General features: G+C 50.7%; 1 protein-coding gene across 1 annotated transcript in view; it reads left to right on the top strand.

Moving 5' to 3' along the window:
- LOC128812985 (hydrocephalus-inducing protein homolog) overlaps positions 1-24,813 on the top strand; it is a 75,027-nt gene that overhangs the window by 22,629 nt on the left and 27,585 nt on the right. The window contains exons 13-31 of the mRNA XM_053987714.1: positions 423-490; positions 2,623-2,855; positions 3,633-3,733; positions 5,457-5,592; positions 6,036-6,200; positions 7,082-7,234; positions 9,052-9,290; positions 10,447-10,699; positions 11,335-11,478; positions 12,737-12,877; positions 13,352-13,668; positions 15,251-15,416; positions 15,908-16,006; positions 16,705-16,914; positions 18,428-18,556; positions 20,976-21,153; positions 21,677-21,882; positions 22,610-22,743; positions 24,381-24,517. Coding sequence (XP_053843689.1) covers positions 423-490; positions 2,623-2,855; positions 3,633-3,733; positions 5,457-5,592; positions 6,036-6,200; positions 7,082-7,234; positions 9,052-9,290; positions 10,447-10,699; positions 11,335-11,478; positions 12,737-12,877; positions 13,352-13,668; positions 15,251-15,416; positions 15,908-16,006; positions 16,705-16,914; positions 18,428-18,556; positions 20,976-21,153; positions 21,677-21,882; positions 22,610-22,743; positions 24,381-24,517 — 3,209 coding nt within the window. The remainder of the gene's footprint in view (positions 1-422; positions 491-2,622; positions 2,856-3,632; positions 3,734-5,456; positions 5,593-6,035; positions 6,201-7,081; positions 7,235-9,051; positions 9,291-10,446; positions 10,700-11,334; positions 11,479-12,736; positions 12,878-13,351; positions 13,669-15,250; positions 15,417-15,907; positions 16,007-16,704; positions 16,915-18,427; positions 18,557-20,975; positions 21,154-21,676; positions 21,883-22,609; positions 22,744-24,380; positions 24,518-24,813) is intronic.

Below are 24,813 nucleotides of genomic sequence, written 5' to 3'. Positions count from 1 at the left end.
AATCTCTTGAGAAAGCTCCTGCATGGGAATAGCAGTTACAGCTAAGAAGTAGCAAAGCAGGGAACCTGTGGCTGGAAACTACAGAAGTTTCTAGGGACACCTTTATGTCTATCACTTTACAGATGGGGAAACTGAGGCACGGAGCCATGTCTGGGTGTGTGTTCAGGGTCCTTCATGGGACCACCAGCAACCCGGGGGCTTTTCCTGCCTGCCCTGTGCCCAAAGCCCCATCAGTGGCTGTTGGCTGCTGGCCACTTGGCTTTAGCTGCCTCCACAGGGGCGCTGTGCTGAGCACATGGTGCTGTGTTGATTTGAACCCCACCGTGCCCTGACACCAGGTTTTATGCCCCCAAGCCACGACTGCCAGACCTTTGCAATTCCCTTTAACCAAGCCATTTCCTCCTCTGTCCTCGCTGTCGCAGGGGGTGTGTCGCTGGACCAACTTTACACTTCGATGTCGATGAGCTCAGCTTCGGGGACATCTCCTTTGGTGAGTGTTCCCTGGGCTGGGACACAGCGTGAGGGATCTGTGTGTTCCAAAATGGAGCACTTGAACATAAAAGCATCCCTCACTCATGTTCTGCCACAGCAGCCTCTTCAGGGTGTGAACTCCAGGGCTGCTGGTGCCTCAGGTAGAATTCTGCCATTGTGAGACCAAACAGAACCAAGGCATAGAAAGTCAGTATTTTCTGCTGTCTCTGTCCTGCTTTAAAAGACAGATGTCTGCCAAGGAAGGTGGGAGTCATCCTAGAATGGAAAGATGACCCCCTCCCTCCAAATTATTTTACCTTTTAAATTACACCGCTTCCAGGCAAAAAAATATGGGAAAAGGAATGACAGTTCTTTACTAGAATATATCAGCACAAACAACAACACAATAAACAGAAGTTTCCAACCCACCAAGTACCGTTTTTCCCCTTTGGTGTAGTTATGATGACAGCAGGAGGGGCTGTGGGCTCTGGCAGGGCAGGAAGGAAGGAAATGCTCCTTTGGCGAACTCACGGGCAGAGGGGATCTCGGCACTGGCCGACAGCAGCAGGCAGGAGCGGGGAAGGCAGGCGGGTTGGATCCCAGTGCTGAGCCGCAGCCAGGGCAGTCCCGGGGCCAAGCACACAACCTCCCACAGCAGCACACGGCCGACCTTCGACCCCCGAGCGGGAGGAAGGGAAGCTCCGCTCCCTGCCGAACCTGAGGTCAGGTCCGACCTCACAGCCGCCCACGGCATCGCACCACAACTCCCAAAAACCCCGAATGGAAAAGCCCACCCCCGCAGCCAAAACCCCCCAAAACCCCTATCCCCCTTTTTAGACCAAGGGGAAAATTCACTACGAAGCCTAAACCCATAATAATGACGTTCATTAACTTTTTAAGAAAACTAATTGCCTTTCCTCAGCTGCTTCTTGCCCACCCTGCATCACCACTGAGGCACTTGTTCAGTTGCCTTTTGAATAAATGAAACAAGAAAGGCAACAGGTAGAAATATGGTTCTGAAACAGGAGATTCATCCTACTTAATCCGATTTCATTCCTGAAGTCTCTTCAGCTGAAGGCAGCTGTTGTATCTGGTTCTTTTAAACTACTGATTGTTGTCTGCATGTGGTGACCTCTGTCTCATTTGAGGTTTTGACACCTGTGTTTGTCCCTTCTGTGCCTCTCTTGCCTCCCTGCTGAAGTCACTGCTGGAGTTGGCAGTGGTCACTGTTGATGGGCACAGAGAAGCTCTGGGCTGTAGCTGCAGTTGTTTTTTCTCCCCATCTGTGTTCCAATGCCTCTTGGTGAGCAGGCCTGGGGAGAAGTCTCCTCCCCACAGAGCTGGCCAGCCCAGCCAGATGTCCACTGCAGAGCAGGTTGTGGCTGCTGTCCGGGCTCTGGAGGACGTCCCCACCATGCATGGCTCTATCTCTGACTTTCCAGTATGGAAAGCAAATCTCAGAGCTAAACTGGGGTAAACCCTTGCAGGCAGCAATCACAGTGAGCAGCATGGGTGTGATGTCCCCGTTTGTTGGGTGGGTGGGACATGGTTCCTAATTGCTAATCTCAAAGCAAGGCTCGGGTTTGCCTCCAGTTGAGTGGGCTCTGAGCTGTCACGTGCTCAGTCTGTTTGGCCCAAACCAAGAGCTGCCTTAAGGATCCTGCAGAGAGAAACAGCATTAGGGTGCTTTGCATCATGTTCTAGTTCCTGATTCCATCCTCACTTTCTTTTGCTGTAGCTTCTTCTCAATGACGAATCACTGTTTCTGTATCTTGAAAATGGTGGGAGTGTTGGCAGCCTTAACAGGGAATTTTACAGTTTGAATTCCCGGAGTAAATGCTCAGTCTGGGTGCACACTCATCACTGAGAGATAACATGCTGGTTTGGGGCACGTGAGGGAGCTCCTTGCCATCAGAAAGAGAGATGCTTGCAGTGTTCAGCAGGGCTAGGAGTGGGCATTTTCAAGGCTGCAGTCTGGAATCGGTGTCAAAGGGAACTAAGTGACGGTTAATTCCTCATGCAGCTTCTCGGTGAGCTGTAGTTCAGCTAATAAAGAGCTAAACTCCAATGACACTTTCATCCTACCAGGATATTCACACCAGGAGTCATGCCACAACTGGTGCCTAAATGGATATTTGTGTCCTTTCCTAGGCTTTCCCTACACCAAGAGCTGTCGCCTGACTAACACCTGCCCGGTGCCCGTGACGTTCAAGCTCCGCATGTCAGACGATGGCACGCAGCCTGCTGTGAATAGCTGTGATCAAATACACAGCGACAGTGACCCATCCTGGACGGAGGGAATTAATTTTTATGTGGAGCCAAGGGAGTTTACAATGAATCCCAGCCAAGGGATCATCCTTCCCCAGGGACACCAGGATATCGAGGTATGGGAAGAGCCCAGCCACAGACACTTCAGCACTAGGGCTGAAGCTTCACTGGTCTGTGGGAGGGCTTTAGCTCTGGTGCCAGCTTTGAGCACCATGTGAGTGAGAGTTCCTCAGGATGTTCCTCAAGGAACACTATTTTGTTTCCAAAATCATACACTGAGATCACATACCATATGGTCAAGTACTGAAGCCATTCTTGTGTTTTTGAGAGAGATTTCTTTGACTGCAAGTGGGCAGAGGAAGGATGAGGACAGAAGGTGGCAGTTAGAGGGATGTCATTGTAAAAAGCAGTTAGCTTTTCTTCTTGGTCTCATTTCCCCTCTCCTGGGGAGCAGAATTATTTGTGTTCACTGCAGGGATCTCCAGTGGAGACAAAAAACTGCAGCCATGAACTGCCCAGCACCTGCTGGGTCACACTTTGCCCTCAGCTTCCTGCTGTAAAGCTGAACTCATTCTGTTCAAGTCAGATTTCCTTTGCATTTATGTCATTGCAGTCAGATGAAAAATTGGCCCATTAATTTGAATACAGTGGTGCATAGAGCTTTAGTCTAATGTTTTCATGTAGCTGACCTATGCCTTGATAGCAAGGTGTGTTCAACAAATCTGGTCTTGTCAGAAGGCTTTTGCTACTCTGAGACTGTGCTCTACACATGGACCAGCAGCAGAATTAAAGCAAAATCTGCCCTTTCCTTACCATGAAACAAGAACTGGAAAATATCACACTTGGGTAATGAGCTTTTGTATGGAAGAATTTACTGCTCTTCTCTTCCACAGGTGACCCTGTGTTCCAACACCGTGATGGATTTCTACCGGAAAATGCTGGTGGACCTGGAGGGTATTGGCGAGGGAGTGGCATCACTGACCATCACAGCCAGGTACCAGCCCTTCCCTGGCCTCCCCCAGCCACTGCCTTGCACAGGCTTTGCTGGCTGCAGCTCCCAAGGAGAAGTGCTGTTTAATGACCTCATGTTGTGCCCAGCTGGACATGAGAACAGCAGTGCTTGGACAGCAGCCTGTGGTGCAAAGCACCCCTGCTCCCAGCCCAGCACGGTCCTGGGCCCTTTTCTAAAGGGACCAGGAATGATATCATTTATTGGCCTGGTTTTTGGTGCTTGAGCTGGAATGAATTTCCCGAGGGCCTCCTCTCCTTCTTCCTGCAAGAGGTGGAGTTGTGCTGGGTTGTGACCACCCTGCATTGGTTTGGGACACACCAAGCAGCCTGCTGCGAGTCAGGGTCTGCTTCTGTTAATGAGGGCACCTGGCAGTGGAGAAGTGGCTCACAGCAGAGTGGTGAGGGTAAGATCTTACAAGGGGAAAACAGCCCTTGATGTGGCAAGTCAGCTCTAGTTTTTCTCCTTCCCTCTGCTTCCCATTTTGAGCTTTAATGTTCTCAGACGTAAACCAAAAGTCGTTCTTGCTGCAGCAGAATTCCATGCTGCTCTGCTGCTGTGGGCATCAGTTTAATGACAAGAGGGATGCAGTTCCCTGGTGCTGTTCCCTGTCCCAGGCAGAGCCATCCAGTCAGTGCCTGGGCTGCCATTTTGTAAAGCAAGTGCAACTGGGGACAGTCAGTGCATGGACCTGTGGAGTGAAGGGACCGAGGGAGCTGTAGGACCTGGGAGGGGGTGATCCCCCCTCTGTAGGGCAGGGGGTGTCTCGTGCCCTCCAAGGCTGGGGCAAACAGCTGAGTTGTCAGGCAGGGCAACAGCACCGTGGGAGAGAAGGGAGTCATTTTTACTTAGTCTACAACTAGAGTTGTGTGTTCCTTGACCCTTAGTGAGCACTGATCCTTGTTAGGAAGGCTCCCCCAGAGCTCATGGATCACTGGGACTGTCAGAGGAGTCCTTGCAAGCCTTCTTAGGTAAAGGAGGTGTTCTGGTTTGAAAACAAAACCAGTGAGAGACTCCAAGTCTCTCTCTAAATACAATTTATTAGGAAAAGTGAAAAAGAAAACAAAATACATGGAATAATACAAAAGAAAAACCACTGACAGAGTCAGAATACCTGACACCCTTTTTGGTCAGGATGTTGATAGCTGTCCAAATTGGAATGGCTGCAGTCCTCCTGAAATCCAGTGGAAAAGCCCGAGTCTGGTCCCAAAAACTCAGATTATATCCTCTTAGGAATGCTTGGCTCCTCCCTCTGGGCAGAGCATCTCACAATGAGATGCTGTAACTTTTATCAGTCATGCAGTGACATGCAGTAGCCCATTATCAGCAGATGTCTCCCTGGAGGGAGAATTGGTTGTGAAAGAGATAAGGAAAATTGCCCACTTAACAGAAGACAACTGCCATACAGATGGCAAATGGAATACATCTTGTATTGCAGTCTGGGACAGGAGGGGCTGAGGCAGCTGTGGGACAAAGTGCTCTTCCTGGGGCACTTGGCAGCCTCTGGGTGCTGCCTCTCAGGGTTTGCCCCTCCTTGACAAGCCATGTTTTTAGTGGGAAGACTTTGAAGGCAATTTATCACTGTAGGGCTGTTAAATGTCTGTTCGACAGTGACAAATGTGTTATGCTCCTGTTCACAATCTTTGGGAGTAAATGTTCTCCATTCTCTCAGTATCTCTGATTCCTTTGGGGTCATCTCTTTGCCCAGGTGTCTTGTTCCTGAGCTGCAAGTGTACCCCCAAATCCTGCTGTACGATGAGTGCCAGCTGAAGGTGCCATACCAGAGGAAGTTCCTCATTGCAAATAACACCGCCCTTCCCGGCTGCTATGGGCTTATTCCCCAGGTTTGGCATTGCATCCACTTCCTCTTCTCAAATATTATTGAGGAGATTACTAGGGGGAAAAAAGGGTTTGGATAAGGCCTTGCTGGTTTCTATTCAGTCTTAAAGATGTCCTGAGAACAGGATCCTACCTGAATGTAAACTTTAGGATGCAGTTTAACTTCCTGAGGAAAGAGTTCTAGTCTTCAGGATGTTCTCTTGGGGGAGATCTTAGAGGGTTGTGAAAAGCTGCTGCATCTACAGACACCAATGCCTGTGCTGGCAGCTTCCTTGCAGGACCCCCTGAGAATGCTAAGCCTACAATTCTTGCATCTTGTTTGTGCCTTTTACCTTTGTCCTGGGGATTTTTAAAAAATGTGTGTAAGTTGCTGTTGCGGTGGATGTTAAGGAGTTTAAGGTTTCTTCAGAGGTCCCTCTGAAGTTGCATTTGATTCTGTTCCTTCCAGCAACGCGAGGAGGACTCTCCTGTGTTCTACTCCAGCCCCAAACCCTGTGGGATTGTCCAGCCTCACAGCATTGCAGAGATTCCGGTTATAATTGAAGTCCAAACACTGGGCGAGCATCGCACCAACGTTCTTGTCGGCGTGTTCGGGGATGAGAGAAACCCACTGGTGAGTGCAAGGGGAGATGTGTGCCTTTGTGCAACTGCTCCTGGCAGGGTGCAAAGGGTACAGGGATTCTTCCGGGGAAAACAGGCACAGGCTGCTGAGGAGAAGGACAGGAGGGATCGGTGGCACAAACAGCTCATGCCTTATAGGTGGTAATCTCAGTGTCTGACACAGAAGGTAGTTCATCTAAGCTGGAATCGAGGATAATTTTTAGTTAATTATTCTTTAAAATGCTATTAACTTTGGAAACATCTGTTTTAAAATGTCATCTCTCTGAGCACAAGAGGATGTCAGAAGACTTCTTTTACAGAAAGCTCAAAAGACTTGAGCTTTCTGTAAAAGAAAGGAAAGCTGGCATCTGAAGAGTAGTTGCAAGGATTTAAACTTACATTAAAACATAAGGAAATGATGATGCCAAATTCCCTGGACAACACCAAACACTGAACCTGGGCCATTGTGGCACTGCATGTAAATGAGTCAACAGGAAGGACGGGCAGTGCAAACTGTGCCAGGGAGCCTGAAATTTGACAAAATAGTTTCTTTCAACTATCAGACTGCTTACCTTAAAGAGGGGGGTTTCTCCCCACCAGAATAACAAGTTTTTTAACTGTCAGCCTGGTCTTAACTAGAGATTTCTTGCAAAGCTTTTACCTTTGGGCCAATAATTTGTGGTTTGAAAGTTTCTTGTACCTTAATAATTTTTAATTTGGAGGTGAATATGTAATTTTTTTTCCCCCAGAAGTCCAGCATCTCAGCTGGAGAGTGGTAGCTGTCCCTAAAAGAAATAACTTGAGTGGAGTTGAGCTGTTTAAGCTTTTTTAGCTTCCCCTGTTGTGGTTTGTTTTGGTTTTTTAAAAATCTTTCTTGCCTGCTTCCTGGAACAGAGACCAGATTTACGGAGCTCTGGACAGCTGGCAGAAATCTACCCAAGTCCAAGGCTGATAGAGTTTGGCAGGATCCCAGCGCTACAGCCTACTTCACGAAGCTTTACCCTCTTCAACGAAGGTCTTGTCCCTACAGACTTCAGGCTAGAGATTGTAAGTATCTGTGGGGCTGTTTTCCAGGGAAATTGACTGGTCAGTAGCAGCCATGACTTGGTTTTTATATGCAAGATTTCCATATTGCCCTGTGTGAGAGGAGGCAAGATATTCCAATATTCCATCTGAGTGAGGCAAGAGGATCCTAGCTCTGGAGTGGTGTTAGCTGGGGCACCCCCTCAGTGAAATCAGGTGCAGACATGTTGGAGCAGAAATTAATCTGGATTGTGTTGACAAGTTCTCCCTTAATTTTATCTTTTGTCTTTAGCTGTGCGTGTCACATTTTTGGAGCGCTGAGATCAAGAGAAACCTGTGGTCCTTTGCTCCCCAGAGAATGTGGAATTCTCTATGGTTTCCCTGTTCCATCTACATTTGCTTTGTGCCAAACTGCTGTTACTAGTAGAGAGCAGGGTGTGAGGTGTGTCCTCAGACTGCTCGTGGGGAGGCAATTTTCCCACCTCCTGTGGGTCAAGCCAGCTGGGCTGTCCATACAAAGACGTGGGGGTTGTGCACCCCCACAGCCTGTGATCTCTGTGCTATTGAAGAGAATCTTTGGGGACCAGCTGCAGAGAAAGGCTGTTTAATATTGGAGGCTGCATAGGGCAGAAGGAGCTGGGGCTGCTCCCCTGGCAGGAAGGGCTTGTAGGCTGGGCCTGGGCCTGGGGCTGGGTGGGATGTCTGCTGGAGGGGGAGATCTGTGAGGGGCTTGAGGTTTGTTCTTCTTCATGCTGAGTGTGTTGAACTTGTGGAGTTGGTTAAAACCTGATCCTAAGGACTTGTTTGTGGCTGTGGGTAAAGCATCAGGGCATGTGGGAGAGTCCAGCCACAGCCTCCTGGGCCAAGGAGGAGGGGCGTGAATTTTCCTCTTGCTGCTATTCCAGTTGTTTGGGGGATAAATGTAACCTCAAAGTGAGGGATTTTTCCAGGACAGCTTTCTCTAACTCCACAATGGAATTCTGCTTTCAGCCTCTGCAGGGAGCAATGCACCTTAGCTGGGTGGTTGTGGTGTGTAAAGGATGGGTTTCACATGCTCCTAGCAGGGCCAGACCTGCAGAGCTGTGTCTGTACAGCTGTGCTGGTGCAAGGCCTTTCCTCCCTCCCCAGGGCAGCTTCCAGCTCTCTTGTCCAATCTGTTAAGTCCATGAGAAACCAGATGACAAGAGTTTTTGGGAAAGAGTTTTGTGGGCCATGCTCACAGAGCACATGTTGTCCAGTTTTCTTTCTGCTTCCTGCTTTCCTGCTCTGCTATAAGCATTTAGAGGTGACTTTGCCAAAGCAGAGGGCACTGGGACATCTCTCTACAGCTGATGATTGGTGAGAAGTGAGGGCTTCAGTCCTTGAGGGGATGTTGAGAAGCACTGATGGCCCCTTGGGAAAGAATAGTTTGGTGCTGTGGTTTTGCACAACTGGTTTTGCAGAGATATTCTTCAGGCTCTCAGCAGTATCCTCCAGCCATGTGGTTTCTGGAGTGCGGTTTGAGCAGACCTGCCTTCCTCTGGCCTTGAGCCTTTGTGAGAAGCCAGGAGAGAGAAAGCAGCTTTCCTTGGCCCACACTCCAGAGAAAGACTGGGGAAGGAACACTCTCCTGAGGATAAGCATCCCTTGGGTTGGGCAAAAGTGGGTTAATTGGGTGAGTCCGTTAAAGGAGGGGAAAATGCAGGTTGTATGAGCTCTGCTGTTGCTCTGTACTGTATTTTAGGGATTTTAAGCCTTTATGATTTTTATTGTCCCCTCTTTTAGTCTTTCTTTTCTCATATCCCACAAGAGACCAGGGTGGATGGTTTCCATCCTAAATGCATATTATGCTTGTCTTACAGGCTTGCAAACCTCACTGCTATGCCATTGAACCCAGAGAAGGAGTGATCCCCGCTAGGGGTGATGTGCCTGTGACTGTCACAGCAACCCTGGATGACACTGGGCTTTTTGCTGACAATATCCAGCTGTTCCTTGGGAACAGCCTTTGGACCTCCTGTGTGCTGGTGGCTTTGGGCACTGGCACCACAATTGTCATAGACAAGCCATTTGCGCCAGATCTCAACCTAGGATACCAATTCAGGTAGGAGATCTCTCCACTCCCACCTCTCCTCCTGTCTCAACATGGAGCAGTTTTGCTGTAGTCCTTCAGGCAAGATCTTCTTCACTGTCCAAAGTCCTGACTCCTTCCCTGAAGGCAGAGGTTCCTTTAGAAACATGTGATGGCCAGTTGAGAGTTGTTAGACACCCTCAAAAGCCACTGACAGGGAAAACAGTTGCTAAATTGCCACTGAATTGTCTTTAGTTCTAATACATTTATGTCCTCACTTGATCAAGTAATGATCAAGTAATGATGGCAGGCTCCCCCAGAACAAAAGGTTCCCGAAATGGTGCCCAGATGAGGTGGTCCCTCCATGTGGTTGAGGGACCAAGGGAAGATGGCATCACACCCTTCCCTTCCAAAATGGCAAGCAGGGGGGCCCCGGGAACAAAGAGACAGGAGGGTGACAATCCCCACCAGGAAGGCAGGAGCCCACAGAGCAGTTCCAGAGGCAGATGGAAACTCTCCGGTTTGTGCAGGGTCTGCACTGCCGCTGCTTCCTCATACTGCTCGTGGGCTCTGCTGCTGCCCTGCTCTGCCCAGGACCTCGTTTGATTTTTCGCTGACAGCAAAGTTTGCAAAGTTCACTTCCAAACAGTTTTTAATTGCAAAATGAAGTTTCTACAAATGGCTACCAGTGCAAAACCAAGGCTGCTACGAACAAGAGAGGCCCTGCTGTCCTGGTTTCCTCTCCAGGAGCAGACAGACAGTTTTTACCAGCTTGCTGGGATCATCCAGAAACTGCCTCTGAGCCAGCTTTTAGACATGCCTGCAATCATAGCCCCACACACAAGGTCCCCAAGTGCAGGATCTCAAAGATTCAGTTACAGTTTCAGGCACAGATTAATACAAAATACAGTAACAGTATGAATCACCCCAGAACAAACATTTTGGAGGAAAACACCAGGTCCTGTTAGCCTCGCCTGGAAAATGCTACATTACCATTATAAACATATTTCCCTTTGCAATAATGACATCAGAAGGGCAGCTCATCAGACACCATTTCTGGTCCACATTAAGAGCTGGAAATTAAGACAGTCTCCAAGCTATTAACACCTCAGGTTGCTCACTGGGAGCAATCTGATGACCAGGGAAATAGCGATTCCCATACTATTTTCCATCCTGCCTTCTATTCTAGCCACCTTCCCTGTATTCATCGGTTCAAAGTAACAAATGGGGGCCGCCATTTCCATCGGCTCTTCTGGAGCGTGGGATGCTGCAGCCCACCTGAGGAGGAGGGCCAGGGCATCTCAGCCCTCCGTAGCCCTAAAGATGATTACCAGAGCCCCAAAAGTGCCACCCCCGTGTTTGGGCTGGAGCCACTGTTGAAGGACCTGCAGCCAGGCGAGTCTGTGGACATGGTGCTGCGAGGCTTCTCCCGCATCCCGCAGGTGAGGTCCCCACCACGGGCTGAGCCTGGGGAACCATCAGATCCCCTCCCCTGGGCTTGTTCCACATCCCTTGGCATGTGCTTGGGGAAATGAGCAGCAGCCTTCAAGAAAGTGGTTTAAGACCACACGTTTCTGTGGCAGCACCAGTTGCTTTCCCTGCTGGCCATGGCCACCACCAGACCAGCTTAGGTTTTATTGTGATTCCACAGCTACCAAAACCTAATGCTGATCCTAAAGTAGGGGTGGAAGGAAATACTGACTTTTTGGGGCAAACAGTGTTGCATGATGAGTCAGCAAAGAAGGGCAGAGAAATAAGTTACTCTTAGACTAAGAGCCCAAAAAGAAAGTGAATTAAACAAGTGCCAAGTGGTTTATCTGGGGTAAGCATGAAGTAAAACAAAAGCCATGTGAAGGGAGGGAGTTTCTCACAAGTGCCTTTTGTGGTTATTGGGGTGCAGTGTTGCAGACAATTGAGCACAGAATAAATAAACTGCATCACAGGAAGAAAAGGGGGCAGTGACCGTAACTCTGTGGCAAGAATAGAGCCTGTGGTGGGTGGTGGGTAATAAGCCAATGCAGGCATTTGCAGGGTGCCCTACCACCACCCACTGCTGACAAGTGACTCTTGCATGCAGGAGGTGCAGGATTATGTGTTGTGTGAAGCTGTCATTGGGACAACCAGCAAGAAAGAGAAGATAATAGAAACTATAATTACCTGCGAGTTTATTCACCCCTCTATAGAAGCATCAGCCAGAGAATTCTCTTTCTGGGTGGAGAAGGTAAGTCTCTGGATTGCATCCTGGCATTTAACAGCATGGCTGAGGGGGCTGTGTGCTTGTTTTAAAGCTCCTCTTTACCCTTCCTGAGGTACTTTGTAAATTGAGTGAAGATGCTTTTAGAGATGAGACTGGTATTTGACTTCCCCAAAGTAAAATTGCAGTTACAGCTGCACTGCCAAGGGGGATCATGGCACTTCCAGAGAAATGCCAGTTTCTCTGCTCACTGTAAAGGGAGGCTCTGAGGATCCTCCAAGGCCCGGTGATGTCTGTACACTGATGCTGTAGGGAAGCTGGGAAAAATGGAGATGCCTGTGAATTCCTTAGGCTGACAAGGAAAAACCCATCATCTCCTGTGTCTCTTTGGCTTCTCTGCTGTTGGCATGGATGCTTTGTGGTATAGCTATATGGTACAGCTCTGTGCAGTTTCCTAAGCCTCAGCTGCTTGTAAGGACCCCCAGACATCCTGCAGCTGCAGTGCTGATAACACTGAGGCAGAGCAGATGCCCTTTAGTCTCTGGATCCCAACTCCAGCATCATCTTTCTGTCTCCTGCAAGTTGTCTGAAAAAGAGAAGACATTTCATCATTTGGTTTCTGTAGTTTCGAGCCCTCTCCTCTGGTTGCCAGGCTTCCACTGAAGTACAGGATCCTCCCTGGAACAGGCATTTCAGATGTAATTAGAAGCTTTTCAGCTGTCTCTGATTCTGCCTGGGTTCTGCTCGATGCCACACACACAAACTGATTTATGGCATACTATGGCACACCACCTGTTTGATATCAGTACATCCAGAAGTAGTTTCCCAAAGTCTCTGGTTTCTCTAAACCATGCAGGAAGCCCAGCACAATGCATAGACAGGAAGGAAGAGCCTAGGCTTTTATGAGGCTGCTAGAGCCAATAAGGTTGTGAGAAATTACTGTATGCCAGTGAAGACCATCTAGTGTTGTTCTGCCCAATAGAAGGACAAAACTGGAGGCAAATGGTCTGGATTCACTTTCTGCTTTAGATCTTTGTTCAAGCAGCCACCTCCTCTCAGGGGCCTGTTCCCTCATCTGTACGTGGGAGTGTTTCCCTGTCCCCCAGAGGATGCTGTGGTTTCTAAACATGAGAAGCATCTGCTATAAAGAAAAACCTCCTGGAAGGGTAGAAAGGGTAAATAGAGATGTATGCACTTCTGGGACTGAAGAATGTGAGACGCAGCAGAAGCAGAAGGAGGTCTATGGCTAGTTGAGGCTGTTTTTCCTTCTCTCCTGTTTCCATAGAAACCCAGTGATGACCTGACGCTGCAGTACCAGCCTTTGGCTTTAAAAAACACCTGCCTGCTGCCACTGGACCTTATGCTGGACTTGGAGCAGCCATTCCTGGTCTGTGATGAGGACCAGCAGCCCCTCCCAGATGGCCAGGTGAGCAGCCCTGGACTCCTGCAGTGGGGTCTGAAGAGGAGGGATGTGGTGGTGCCTTTCTGTTGGGAGCTCCTTGAGAAGTTTTATTCTGCAGCATCAGCAGTGGGCTGGCCTGAGCTGCATCAGCAGAGCTACTGAAGGAATCAAAATCTTACCTGAATTGAGAAGATCCATCCTGGCTTTAAGGCACAGGGAGAAGGGAGCAGGCAACTGGGTCTGGGCAAGCCATGCAGTAAAGGTGTCTCCTGGAAAGCATGCCAGCTCTCCAGCAGCCACCCCCTTGTATTGCTGCTGAGCACAAAAATGGCCTGAGGGAATCCTGGACTAGACTGTGGTGCCTGCAGTCAGATCCCTGCTGTAAAGAAATTAACTCAGAAGCCCATGGTGGTGTCACTTGGAACATTTACTGTTTTGTGCTGTCAGACCTTGGGACATCATCCTACAGGTGATTAATTACTGCTCATCTCCTTGCAGCCTGTGACAGTGGATGTCGGGGAGACCTGTCATCTCTACATTGCGTTTGATCCAGCCTATGAGCTGGATTTTAAGAGCTGGAAAAAAGAGAGGGTTCTGAAGATAGACATGGTCAGGGGCCATCCTTTTGTGGAGCGTATCACCCTTCGGGGAGAAGTCCACTTCCCAAATCTCCAAATCCAGCCCAGCACCCTGGAGTTTGGCTGCATCGTGGCTGGCACTGAAGAAGTGCGTTCTCTGGAGATCACCAACCGCAGCCCACTTCCTGTCAAGTACCGCTGGTCATTCCATTCAGACAGCCAGGTGAACAACTTGAGGTATGTGCACCTTTGTCCTTTCCCTGAAGCTCTTCTTGCTGGTGTCCTGATTGTACTTGGCAAAGAACAAAGCTGTTGGCCTAGGATCTGACAGACTGCTTCTGACTTTTTCTTGTGCAAATAACTCTGACCAGCCGTGGTCAGGCTGGATGCTCAGGGAATAGGTTTTCCACCAATTTGGTGCTGCGTAGCCCCCATAGGGGTTTCCCTTGGGAAGGAAAGCTGGGGTGAAAACTGCTTTCTCAGACCTCTGTGGCCTGAGGCAGTGTCCACCTTAATGAAGGGCTCCTAGTTCCAGCTCCCACAATGCTGCCGGAGGCCCTTCTGGCCCCTCTGCTTTGGGATGGGTCCTCTCTGCAGGAGCTGCTCTCTGCTCCTTGCTTTCCTCCCTTGCATTGTGCTGCAGGATGCCCAGAAAGTCCCAACACCACAGAAAGAGCCACTTAGTGCCTGGGCTGATGCTGAACAGCCAGCAGAGCAGCCTTTCCTTTCCTTCTTTTCTGAGACAACTCCTTTACTGCCAGGAGGATTTCCTTCCCAGGGGTCAGCTTTCAGTGGACACCTTGGATTCTTCACTCCCTTTTTTTGTGACACTTGTTACTCATTTTGACTTTTCCCCACTGCAACGTGTCCCTTATGGGTTCTGTACTGTTTGACATCAGGACTTGTTCATTGCATCATCTCCTATCCCTGCCTCCCAGAGTGTTTTTACTTTAGAGGGAAAAATGTCATTGTCTGGGCATCATGGTCCCAAACCATTCATTAAAACTAAAGACAGTGCAATAGATTATTAGGGATCTCTTGGGAGTTATGATGAGAGAGCCCCTCATCCAGAAATGAAACCCAGCCTTAAGTAACAAGCTACAAAGCTAAAGGCAGTGATTCTTTGGGGAGCAGGTCATTACAGGCCCTGAATGCCTGTCTGGGAACGGAGCATCCAGGTCGGGTTTGACTGTGTGGGGAGCACTTGCAGCTCAGCAGGGTGACAGGCAGGCACGGCTTGACTGTGTCCCTCACGTGGCATTAGAAACACAAGCAGAGTTGCCCCGAGCACCTGCTTCAATTTAAAATGGGGAATGTGATCTGAGTCATCTGGGAGTGTTGGAAAATGTCAACCAACCCCCCAACACTGTCAGGGAAACATTCCTGATTAATACCTGGTGGAGCTGCAGAGTTTCTGGTGTTGGGCATTGGGGGGGGGGGGGGGGGGGGGCTGTGCTGGCTCGTCACTGGCTGGGTCTGCCCCTTGGTGCCTCAGATCTCACCTTTTTTCTTGCCTTCTCTGTCTTTTCCTCTCTCACTGTGCTTTTTGCATCCCCACAAGGTGTTAATCCCTGTCCTCTCTAGTTCCTTAATGCAAGCAGTTGCAGCTGCTGCACCACTGCTACCTCAGTGTCATCCCTGGGCTGACTTTAGAATGGACCTACTCCAGCCTGGATTGGGAAGGGCTGGATCAAACCGTTTCTCAGTTCAACGTGCCAGCACCCACCCAGGGGCTGCATCCTGAGCAGGAGCTACTCGTGCAGCTGTCCCTCCCTCCTTCCCACTGCAGGTCCCTGTTCATAGTTATGTTATTTTCCAGATATGAGCTTTACCTACCTAAATTCAAACCCCAACCACCAAAGGAGAAGAGAACCTGTTTGGATTGCCCAGCATCTCGATGGAGACACTTCAAGATTAGAAATGCGGAGGAGGCAGTCACAGCCCCGAAAGAATCACAGGATCTTGCCCAATCTTTAGGAGCAGAGGTAGATTTTCTTGTACATCTACTGCTTGTGTTGCCTCCCCAGCCTGCCACCAAGAAGCCATGCTCGTGCTGACCTCCCTTTTTGCTGCCCTGCTGTCCTCTGCCCTGACAGTGGGCTGGGCAGCAGGGCCAGTGGCTGGACATGGGGTGTGTGAGAGGGAGAAACGGGAGAGTTTTCCTTGGAGAAGCTCGCTCAGATCCTACGGGCCTGTGTTGAGTGTGGGATTTTTGCCTTGTTTCCTTCACAATGTAAGATGAGGCTTTTAGCTGCAGCATCATGGTAAGACCTCCGGCTTCCTTCCCAGAGCAAGCTGTGATGAGTCCTGATCTCCATGTACCCTCTTCCCAGCCCAGCCAGACTACCTGTTTCCAGGTGTCTGCTTTCACCCGAGAGCTGGTATTGCACTGGTGGCCCTGAAGCTGTCTTATAACCTGAGACTTTGCAAAGTGGCTGTCTCTTCCTCCTAGCATAGAAAATGGCTTGTTTTTCAGGTGCCACCACAAACTAGTGGAGGGCATTACGTCCCACTAGGGTTGGCAGGATTCAGGTGCTCCGTGGACATACCGCACACTCCTCTTGAAGCAGAGAAGGTAAGAGGGAATCTGTCTCACTTGCCCATTGTCAGTGTGGCAAGCAGGGCTGTAGCTCCCAGTCCCACTGGTGGCCCTCTGCATTGCCCGCAGAGGGGCCTCACGTCCCTCCAGGCCCATCACAAAGTGCTGCTGGAGCCACTGGTTGCTGGAGAGGCAGTGCAGGACATGTTGTAGGGCTGCCCAAGAATGCTGTGCAGCACCTGTGGCGGGCATTGCTCCTCCTGGACCTCATCTCATAGGAAATTTTTGCAGGAGCTTTTGCTGAGGCACCTTAAGAAAGCAGCATTTAAATCAGAGAGAGAGGAGAAAAGCCTCAGAAGTCAGATGAGCTGGGCTGGAGTCCTTCCCTGAGCTCCAAGAGCTCTCACTCTGAGTCTCCCCCTTTTCTAAAAGCAATAAAAAATGCTTTTTAAAGGCAGCAGAGAGAATAAGTTGTGAATCAGAGAGAATTTCTACTGCCTGGAGACATCCCAGTTCACTTTAATGTAATGTATTAATTCATGCATTCATCCCTGAGTATGAGAGATTTTTCCCATTGTCCTTCCACTGGTCAGTGGCACCGATGCAGGATGAGATTAGGGTGATTCTGGCTGTGTTTGAGGAATAGGCCCCTCTGGCTACAGCTGCACTTTGCTCCAAGATGCTCTTGTGCATCTGTTTCCATTCTCAACACCTCAATCTCTCCTGTCCTCCAGGCTTTCAGTATCGTGCCAGTGTCAGGTGTGCTGCAGCCGGGAGAGAGCCAGCAGGTCTCCTTCACCTTCTCTGGCCACCTCAACACCATCTGCAATGTCACGGCGCTGTGCCACGTGGAAGGAGGCCCCACCTACGAGGTGGTGGTGACCGGAGAGGCCTCACGTGTCAGCTACTCCCTGAGCTCCCGGGAGATCAACTGTGGCTCTCAGGTACCACACGCCTCCCCTGGTGATGCAGCCCACTGGAACCCAGGCTAGCTCTTGAAACTCCGGTGCTGTGCCAGGAGTGGGGAACTGCCTTGGTGCAGGGATTTGCCAGAGGCAGAAGCTTTAGAGCCAGTTGCTCTACAGTGCTAGATACAAGCCATAACAGGGACCAGGCAAAGGAGTAAGGAGGAGGCTCTCTGTCTTGAGGCTCCACAGGGAAAATTTTATTTTAAGTGAAAGGAGCAAGGCAAAGAGCCCCAAGTACCTTAGTGCATGGGTTTTTATACTATTACAACTTAGGGGGCGGTTACAAGCAATTGTCCAATGGGGAGTCTTCAGGGGAGGAGTAAAGGGAATACATCATTTGTTTGGGATAGGGCAGGAGGAGGAAAGGTAAAGTCACATGGGCCAATGGGGCATTGAAGTTTAGGGGAATTCCAAAGGGGTGTTGCAGTCAGGGATTGGCCCAGGGTAAGAGTGGCAGAGGTTTGGGAATAAGGGGGCTGGGTTGCTTTGACAGGCACGGAAAGAGCTGGAACAAGGGGTAGGGAATGGCATGAGGGACAGCATTGAGGCAGGGTACAAATCAGGGATGAACCAACTTGGGGAGAACATGGAGGTACTATAGAGCAACTTATTTTACAATAAACCAATAAAATAAACAGAAACTGCAACTGCAAAATAAACAGGCACAGCTCCTTGCCTTGGTGGGGTCCTGCCCACCTTGGTCCAGGGCTCCCTCCCCTTCCCAGCCCCTTTGTTGGCTCTGGGGCTTGAAAGTATAACCTTTGAGGGACACATCTGGCATCCAAGCTGGTTTAAAATGGCCATCTCCAAGCCTCTCCAAAATGCTGGGAGTGCCTCTTTTTCAGGGTACCTAAGACTGCCTCCTGGGGCAGGCAGGGCCCCAGTGGGGGTGCTCTGAGGGGTGTGTCCATGAGACATCTCTCTGCTGATCCACGCCTAAAGCCTGACCTCCAAGGAGATGCTCTTGTCTAAAGCTCTTGCTTAATCCACACAACAATCAAGGGAAGAAGTTGGGCTTCCAGTCACTATATTTGGAGAGATTGTTCCAGAATAATCCCCAGTTCACTCTTTTCCAGTTGAAAGCCCACAGATATTTCCAGCTGCTGGCCCTGTCTGTGTTGCCCTGTGTGACTCCCTTGTTGCATGTATGTTGCTTGCCAATACTTGCATGTAGGTGCCTTTTCTTCTGGAATGCCTCGGTGCTGTCTCTGTTTCTCCTGGCTGTTGGTGACCCCTCAGAGTGCAGAGGGCCTGTGTCCCCTGGTTCATTTATTGCTGGCCCTCACATGGTTGTTACCAGACCTCTGTGTGCTGCCAGAGATCCCTGGTCCTGTGCAGGTGCCCTGTGCCTTGGGGTTCCCAAGTGCCCTGATCTCCTCCCTGGTCCCTGCTCCCATGATGTGTCTGCTTCCAAGCCCAGGAGAGAGGAAGGAGATTCCCAGCAGCAGGCCTGGGTTTGTAACTTCCTGCTCCTGTGCCTTCTCTCCAGATGTTTAATGAAATTGGTCACAGCATGATCACCCTGGCGAACACTGGCAAGATTGAATTCAACTGGGTGCTAAAGCCTAGCACTGCCGACCAGCGTCTGCCTGGCGTGTTTCTGGTCAAGCCCACCACTGTAAGTAGCACAAGGGACTGACCCCAGCCCTGTGCCAGGTGGCCCAGGAGAGTTAAAGGGAAAAAAGAGGGGGTGGGGCGGAAAGGGGGAAAAAAGTCAGAGGGGAAAACCCCAAACCCAGCCATGAGAGAGAGGGGGCTGTGAGCAACTTTTGCTGGGGGCAGAGAAGGTCAAACAAGGGCTCTCCTGATTGACTTCCCCATGGCCTTGCCTGGTGGGTGGCTCTGCTGTCAGAGGCAGACATGGGCGGGAGGCACAAGTGTGTTGGTCACTGTCTGTCCTGCTGTAAGGGGAGTAGAGGAGAATTCTTTTTGATAGGTTTCTCAGATGAAAATAAGGCACAAACGCAAGAAGTATTGTATCTGAAAACTGTTCATTGATAAAGAAAGGGTATGGTCCCGATCAGAAGGGGACAGAAAAGAGAGCAGACAGAGAAAACGAGAAACGGAGGGAGCAACAGAGGACAGAGACAGAGCGTTACCGCTAGAACGCTGGTCCGCTCTGTCGGGTCCTGCTCGGCAGGTGGAGCAAGTGTGCTGCCAGCCGCACCGAGCGTGCGGTGCAGCGGCACCGTTCGCCAGCAGCGGGGCCGGCTGTCCCGCGGGCCGGGCTCCATCCGCCGGCAGCGGGGCCGGCTGTCCCGCGGGCCGCGGCCGGGCTGGGCTCAGCAGCCGCAGCTTGTCAGTTGTCACAGTCGGGGCGCGGCCGCTGCTCCCTCTGGGAGGCAGCGGAGCACTGGGTTGCCGTGGCGAGCGGGGAAGCGCCGACAGCTGCGTAGACAGACAGGGAAGAAGTGGCTCTGCAGGGAGCCGGACCCTGCGGGTGCTCCCAGACCAACAAAAAAAAAAACAAAAATGGCGGGGAAAAACTGGCAGTGTTAACTGCTTGTATATGCTAAGATTCATCCCATAACTCAGCCCTCTTAGGAAGATTACTGGTCACATGGGAAAAAATTTTTAGAAGATGGGTCAGACGGGCAAAATTTTCCCGGCCTTCGGGGTCTGCCTGCCTCCAAAGGGGAGGTCTCTTGCAGCCCCCCAGACACAGAGCCTGCCTGCATTGTCTCCCAGCAATCTCCTTTATACATGGGATGTGTTAAGGCTCTCAGCACATCTACAGCCCCTATAGTAATTTTTCACCCCATGTCAGAAAGTGTGTTTATAACATATGTTGTGGCATAACTAAAAATTTAATTGGTTGCTCACAGTCACTCTGCAGACCCCGACGGCTGAGATCTCAGGCTGTGCTGGCACTGGAGCATTTCTGAGGGTCACCTTACCCAGGCTGTGTGATCACATATCCCTTACGTAGGCTTGCCGGTCCCTGCCTCCTCCAGCTTTGTTGCTGTGTAGCAGCTTTGTGGGGCAGTGAGGGGGCCAGGGAGCAGTGGGGCTGGAAGAGCAGGGAGAAAAATTAGCAGCATCCCACTGCTGTCCAAGCTTCTCAGTCCTGCCTGGATGTTTTTGAGCCAAAGCAGCACTTCTGCCTTGGTCCCTCCTTGCAGTGGGAAGAGGAAGCTAATTGACTTTCCATTTCTTCATGCCTGTCTCCTACAAGGGACGAGAGGAGCTGCTGGCCCTGCTGAGAGCAGGGACTTCCCTTCCCCAGCGGCAGCAGAAGAGCCTTTTTTTGATGAGGCGAGCTCTTGCTGGCAGAGGGCAATGCCCATAAGCAGCAGAGCTGTGCTCACATCAGGCTGTGCTGGGGCTGCAGCCTTATGAGCCCTGGGGAGGACACATGGCACCCTGGGGTCAGAAGCTCAACTTTTTGGGCACAAAGAAAGTAGAAGTTGTGAGAAACGAAGGCCACTCCTCAGTTAAAATTTAAAGAAAATTTAATAAATTAGAGACAATAGGGTACAAAGTCAGCAAAACAGAAGTAACAGCGCTGGGTGCTTGGCTTGGATGCTTAGCCACAGCCAGAGGCACACCAGTCAACATAGCAACACCCCTTATATACCCTGGCTATTGCATCAGCCTAATACATATTTACAAATGCTTATACATATTGAACTATTTTGATATCGTTCCTCCTCTGTCCTGCCTTTTTGGAGCATGTGCAGTTGTCCTGGTCCCGGTCATTTGTTATTTTCAACACATTCAACAGGTTTCTATTCCTTCATTGGTTAAATGTTAATATTACAACAACTTTTCACTAACATTGGTATCACAACACACCATTTGCATTAAAAGAACTCTAAACTTTAGTGAAACTTCTTTTACAAAAGTCAACATTATAAAACACATAGTATTTACTCTAACAGTTGTGAAAGCCAACACTGTAGTATGTTTATCACGAAGGTGATGTGGTCTGATGGCTTCTTCTAGATGAGACTCTGTGTCCCCAGCCTGTTTGTCCCCTGAGCCATCCCCCATCAAACACTCTGATGCATTCCCTCCCTCTTCTCCTGTCCCTGCAGGGCTCCATTGCACCTGGGGAGAAGCAAGTGCTGAAATTCTCTTACATGCCAGGATTACCAGGAGCCTTCAGCAGGACTTATCAGCTTAAAGTGGGTGACCTGGACCTGGAAAATATCCTCCTGAAAGGAGAAGCATTTTTTCCCATGATCACTGTGAACCTACCCTGGAACATCAAAGGTGAGCACAGCCTGTCTGCCCCCAGAAAGGGCCCCTCTGGTTTTGTTCCCTACCATATGCCCATAGGGCAGCTCATGCCAACCTCCACCAAGCCTGGAGGGTTGCAGGACTCCCAAGTCCTGCCAAGTCAAGCCCCCTGGTTGCTTCATGAGTCTTGAGCAGAGGATCCCATGTGGGCTTTGTCCCAGGAACCATCCAGCAGAGCTTGCCAGCACATCTGGCAGGGTCCTGAAGGATGATGGCTAGACTGAAAGGCTTGGGAAAGCTGTAAGAGAGGCTGGCAGGGCTTCTGGCAGGGTTGGATTTGCGTGACATTGCAGGGGATGAGATGCTTCTTGATGGGGAGGGAGATGGGTGGGAGCAAACATGAGGATTCAGAGAGGAGCAGCAGCATACACTTCCCATAGATGGTTTGAGGGATTTCTTTCTGGAAGAAATCAGTGTTGGGAGGCAGGGACTTCCCAGCTGAAATGGGACTGGCACTTTGCTCACACTTCTCTTCGTGGATGTTTTCTTCCTTCAGGAAATGAAAAATATAAGAAGCCTCTGAAACAGCTTGTAAAACCCCTGTGTCAATACAGTCAGAGGAATAAATCAGTTGTTCAGAAGAAGACTCAGAGCCTGAAGACCAAGACCTTGAAATCTCAGACCCCGACGACTCAAACCTTGAAGACTCTGATTCCAAAGACTCGGAACCTGAAGCCCTGCGTGCCTGGCTCTGGCACCGTTGTAAGAACAGCTGCAGCCCTGTTTGGCACATGCCACCCTCCCCATATCACCTGAGCCCCTGGTAGCCCACAGCAGCTCCCCGGTGCCCTGATGGCACCTGGGACCTCCCTGCCCACTGACAACCTTGTGTCACTCCAGCATTGCCCCTAGGGCTGCCACTCTGCTCATGGTCTCTTCTGGGGCTGCACCAGCTTCCTGGCTACCCTAGGGAGAGGTCCTGAAAGCCATGCTCCAGGGATGGAGTTGATGGTGCTTTCAAGGAGATGCAGGTCATTGCTGGGGAGTTTGTTGGTCCCAACCCAAGCCCTGCCAGATTTACAGACCCAAACAGCGGCTGCCTGATTGTGCCCTGGGGCTGTGCTGGCAGTGCTCATCTCCAAGAGGCACCAGCTTCTTCTGGTTCCCTTTCCAGACAGTTTTTGTCCAAGCTGCCTCGGTACTGGCTGGGGGCAGGCAAGTATCTGGAGCTCTGGAAGGTTCCTGGCTGGTCTGTCTGCCTGGCCAGATCAGCTTTGCTAACAGTGTCTGGGCAGGCAAAGATGCTGGAGTTACTTCCCTGGAGATGAGGTCCTGCCTAAGAGAGCAGGAGGTGTCACAGACACTGAGCAGCCAGACAGGAGGACCCCACACCCCCTCTCAACGAGAGCAGGGTGGGATCCTTTCTCAGGTGCAAGCTGGGCCTTGGGAAGGACCTTTGCTAACCAGCCACTGTCTTCCCTTTCCTCAGCCAAACACTCAGCTACAGATAAACACTGTGAGGATGCTGATAGAGAAGGCTTCTCTGGAGCTGCAGCAAAAGCGCATGTACTATCCCCTGAAGAGCAGGTTCCCTGACAAGGAGCTGTGCCAGAGTCTTGTCAAGTGAGTAGGGCCTTCCAGCCCCATCTCCAGGTGCCTCGTGGGGAGCACCCAGCTATGCCCCATTCTCCTGAGAGCTCCTTGTGTCTGCAGAGCTGGGAATAGCCTGGACTGCAGAAAGGGTCTGGTCCCGGCGGCTGTGACACGCTACATGGGAGCGGCAGAGTGTCCTCCCTTCCCCAGCACCACGCTGAGCTTTGGACTGCTCAGCTCCCCACAGCTGTGGGGCTCTGTCCCTGGAGCTGGGGGAGCCAGTGCAGACCTTCAAGCCCTTCCAGACAGCATAAATTCTGTTCCTGCTGACTAGCTCTGAAAGAAACAGCTCCCTGCTGATATCTTGGTTCCAGCTAACAGAGTACACTAAACAAAAGCAGAAGGGAGCTGCACATATCAGCAAACCCTTTAAAACCCAAAATCAGATGGTTTGAATCCTGGTGGGGTGGCAGGGCTTATCCAGGTAACTTGGTCCATCTCTTTGCACCATCATGATGCAGCACAAGCACGGGAGGCTTCAATTCAGGAAGAAGATGCTCTGCAGAACAGATCATATGATCTGGTTGCAGAGCAATGAAGATTTCCTGTGCTGGCAAATCTTGTTCCTAAGCCCCAAAGCAATTTCAGCCTCAGGCTATATACCAGGCTATTGGAGGCCCCAGTATAGTGAATGGGATATGCCCTGGCTTGTCTGGCCCCTGCTGCTGGACCAAATGGTGGCAACTGTGGTGTTTCACCCCAGAGACACCTTTGACTAGCTGGATGTTGCAGCTGGGCGCGTGGAGACAAGTCCAGGCGTGCCGGAGCTCAGGTGGCGGCAGGATGGAGCCTCCTCTCGCACAGGGTCCGCTCCTCGGGTTTCCCGCTGCCGGAGAATCCTTTAAGGCGATGGTGAAGGAAAGGAGTCGGTTCTGATGGAGGGTTTAATCCAGAGCTTTTATTCTGGCCCACAGGCCCCTGAATGTAGCAACAGCTCCAAACAGAACTCCGAATTCAGTCACTGCTCCATCAGAACTCCCGGACCGTGCGGCTGCTCGCTCTTTTACCTGGGGGAGGGGAGGAGGGGAAGGGATAGGGAGCCCACCAACCAGGTACAGGAGAGGAGGTGTCAAGGGACAAAGGACACCTGGATGGCCCAATGCCCCCTGGGGGTGGAGGGCATCTTTTGAATCTGCCCAATCACTGGATGCACTTCTGGAATGCCAGGAGTGACTGACAGTGCTCAGCAGGGGTCAGGATGGGGAAAGGAGGAGTGATTGACACACCTGGGAGGACACCTTCAGGGGAGGAATCTGATCCTGGGGTAAACCATGAAATCACACCACAACACCAGGCTAGGTAGTTTCATTGAGACCAGAGGAGAGCTAGTGTACTCACACCGGGTTTTCATGGTAGAGGAGCTGTGGCCAGTGTCCATTTTCAACTAATTTTATTTTCAGGTACCATTAGTAGCTGATAAAACCTAGGACCTGCACTCCTCCTTACTTCCCAAAGTCATTGCCAGGTGGTCAGGCCATGGGTTTCATGGGTTTGAGCTGAGTTTTTACAGCAGTGAATAAAGAAATTGCCACTGTATTTGTATCCTCCATCCACTTGGATGTGTAGCCAGGCTGTGGTTTAAGGACTGTCCTTACTCCTCCTTGCAGAGTTGAGCTGCCCGAGTATGTCCTGGACATGGGCACTGTCCATAAGGGTTACACTGAGATAAGAACTCTGGAGATCACCAACCCTGGGCAGATCCCAGTGTCCTTCCAGGTTGATCTGTCTGTCCTGCAGGACACAGGTAAGCGTGCTAGAGACACTTCCTGTGGGCTTGAAGGAGGTGTCTCAGACAGATTAGCTGAAGCCACTGAACTTGGGGAGGTTTCTGAGCTTTTTCTTCTCAGTGCCCCTGCTGGGAGCTTTAGAGGCAGAACTCTCCTGGCCAGCCATGCCCAGGGACCTGGTCTGCCTGTGACTGCCCTAATGCTTCTGTGCAGAGGCCAGATGGGCTCATCACCCTGGTCACCTCTCAGCATCTTCTGCCCTTGGCTCCCACGAGCATCAAGTTTCTATGAGCACTCTGTGGGCTTGTTTTGC

Source organism: Vidua macroura, chromosome 11, assembly GCF_024509145.1.
Source record: "Vidua macroura isolate BioBank_ID:100142 chromosome 11, ASM2450914v1, whole genome shotgun sequence".
NCBI lineage: Eukaryota > Metazoa > Chordata > Aves > Passeriformes > Viduidae > Vidua > Vidua macroura.
Note: the sequence above shows the minus strand (reverse complement) of the source record. Positions and strands in the feature narration are given on the sequence as shown.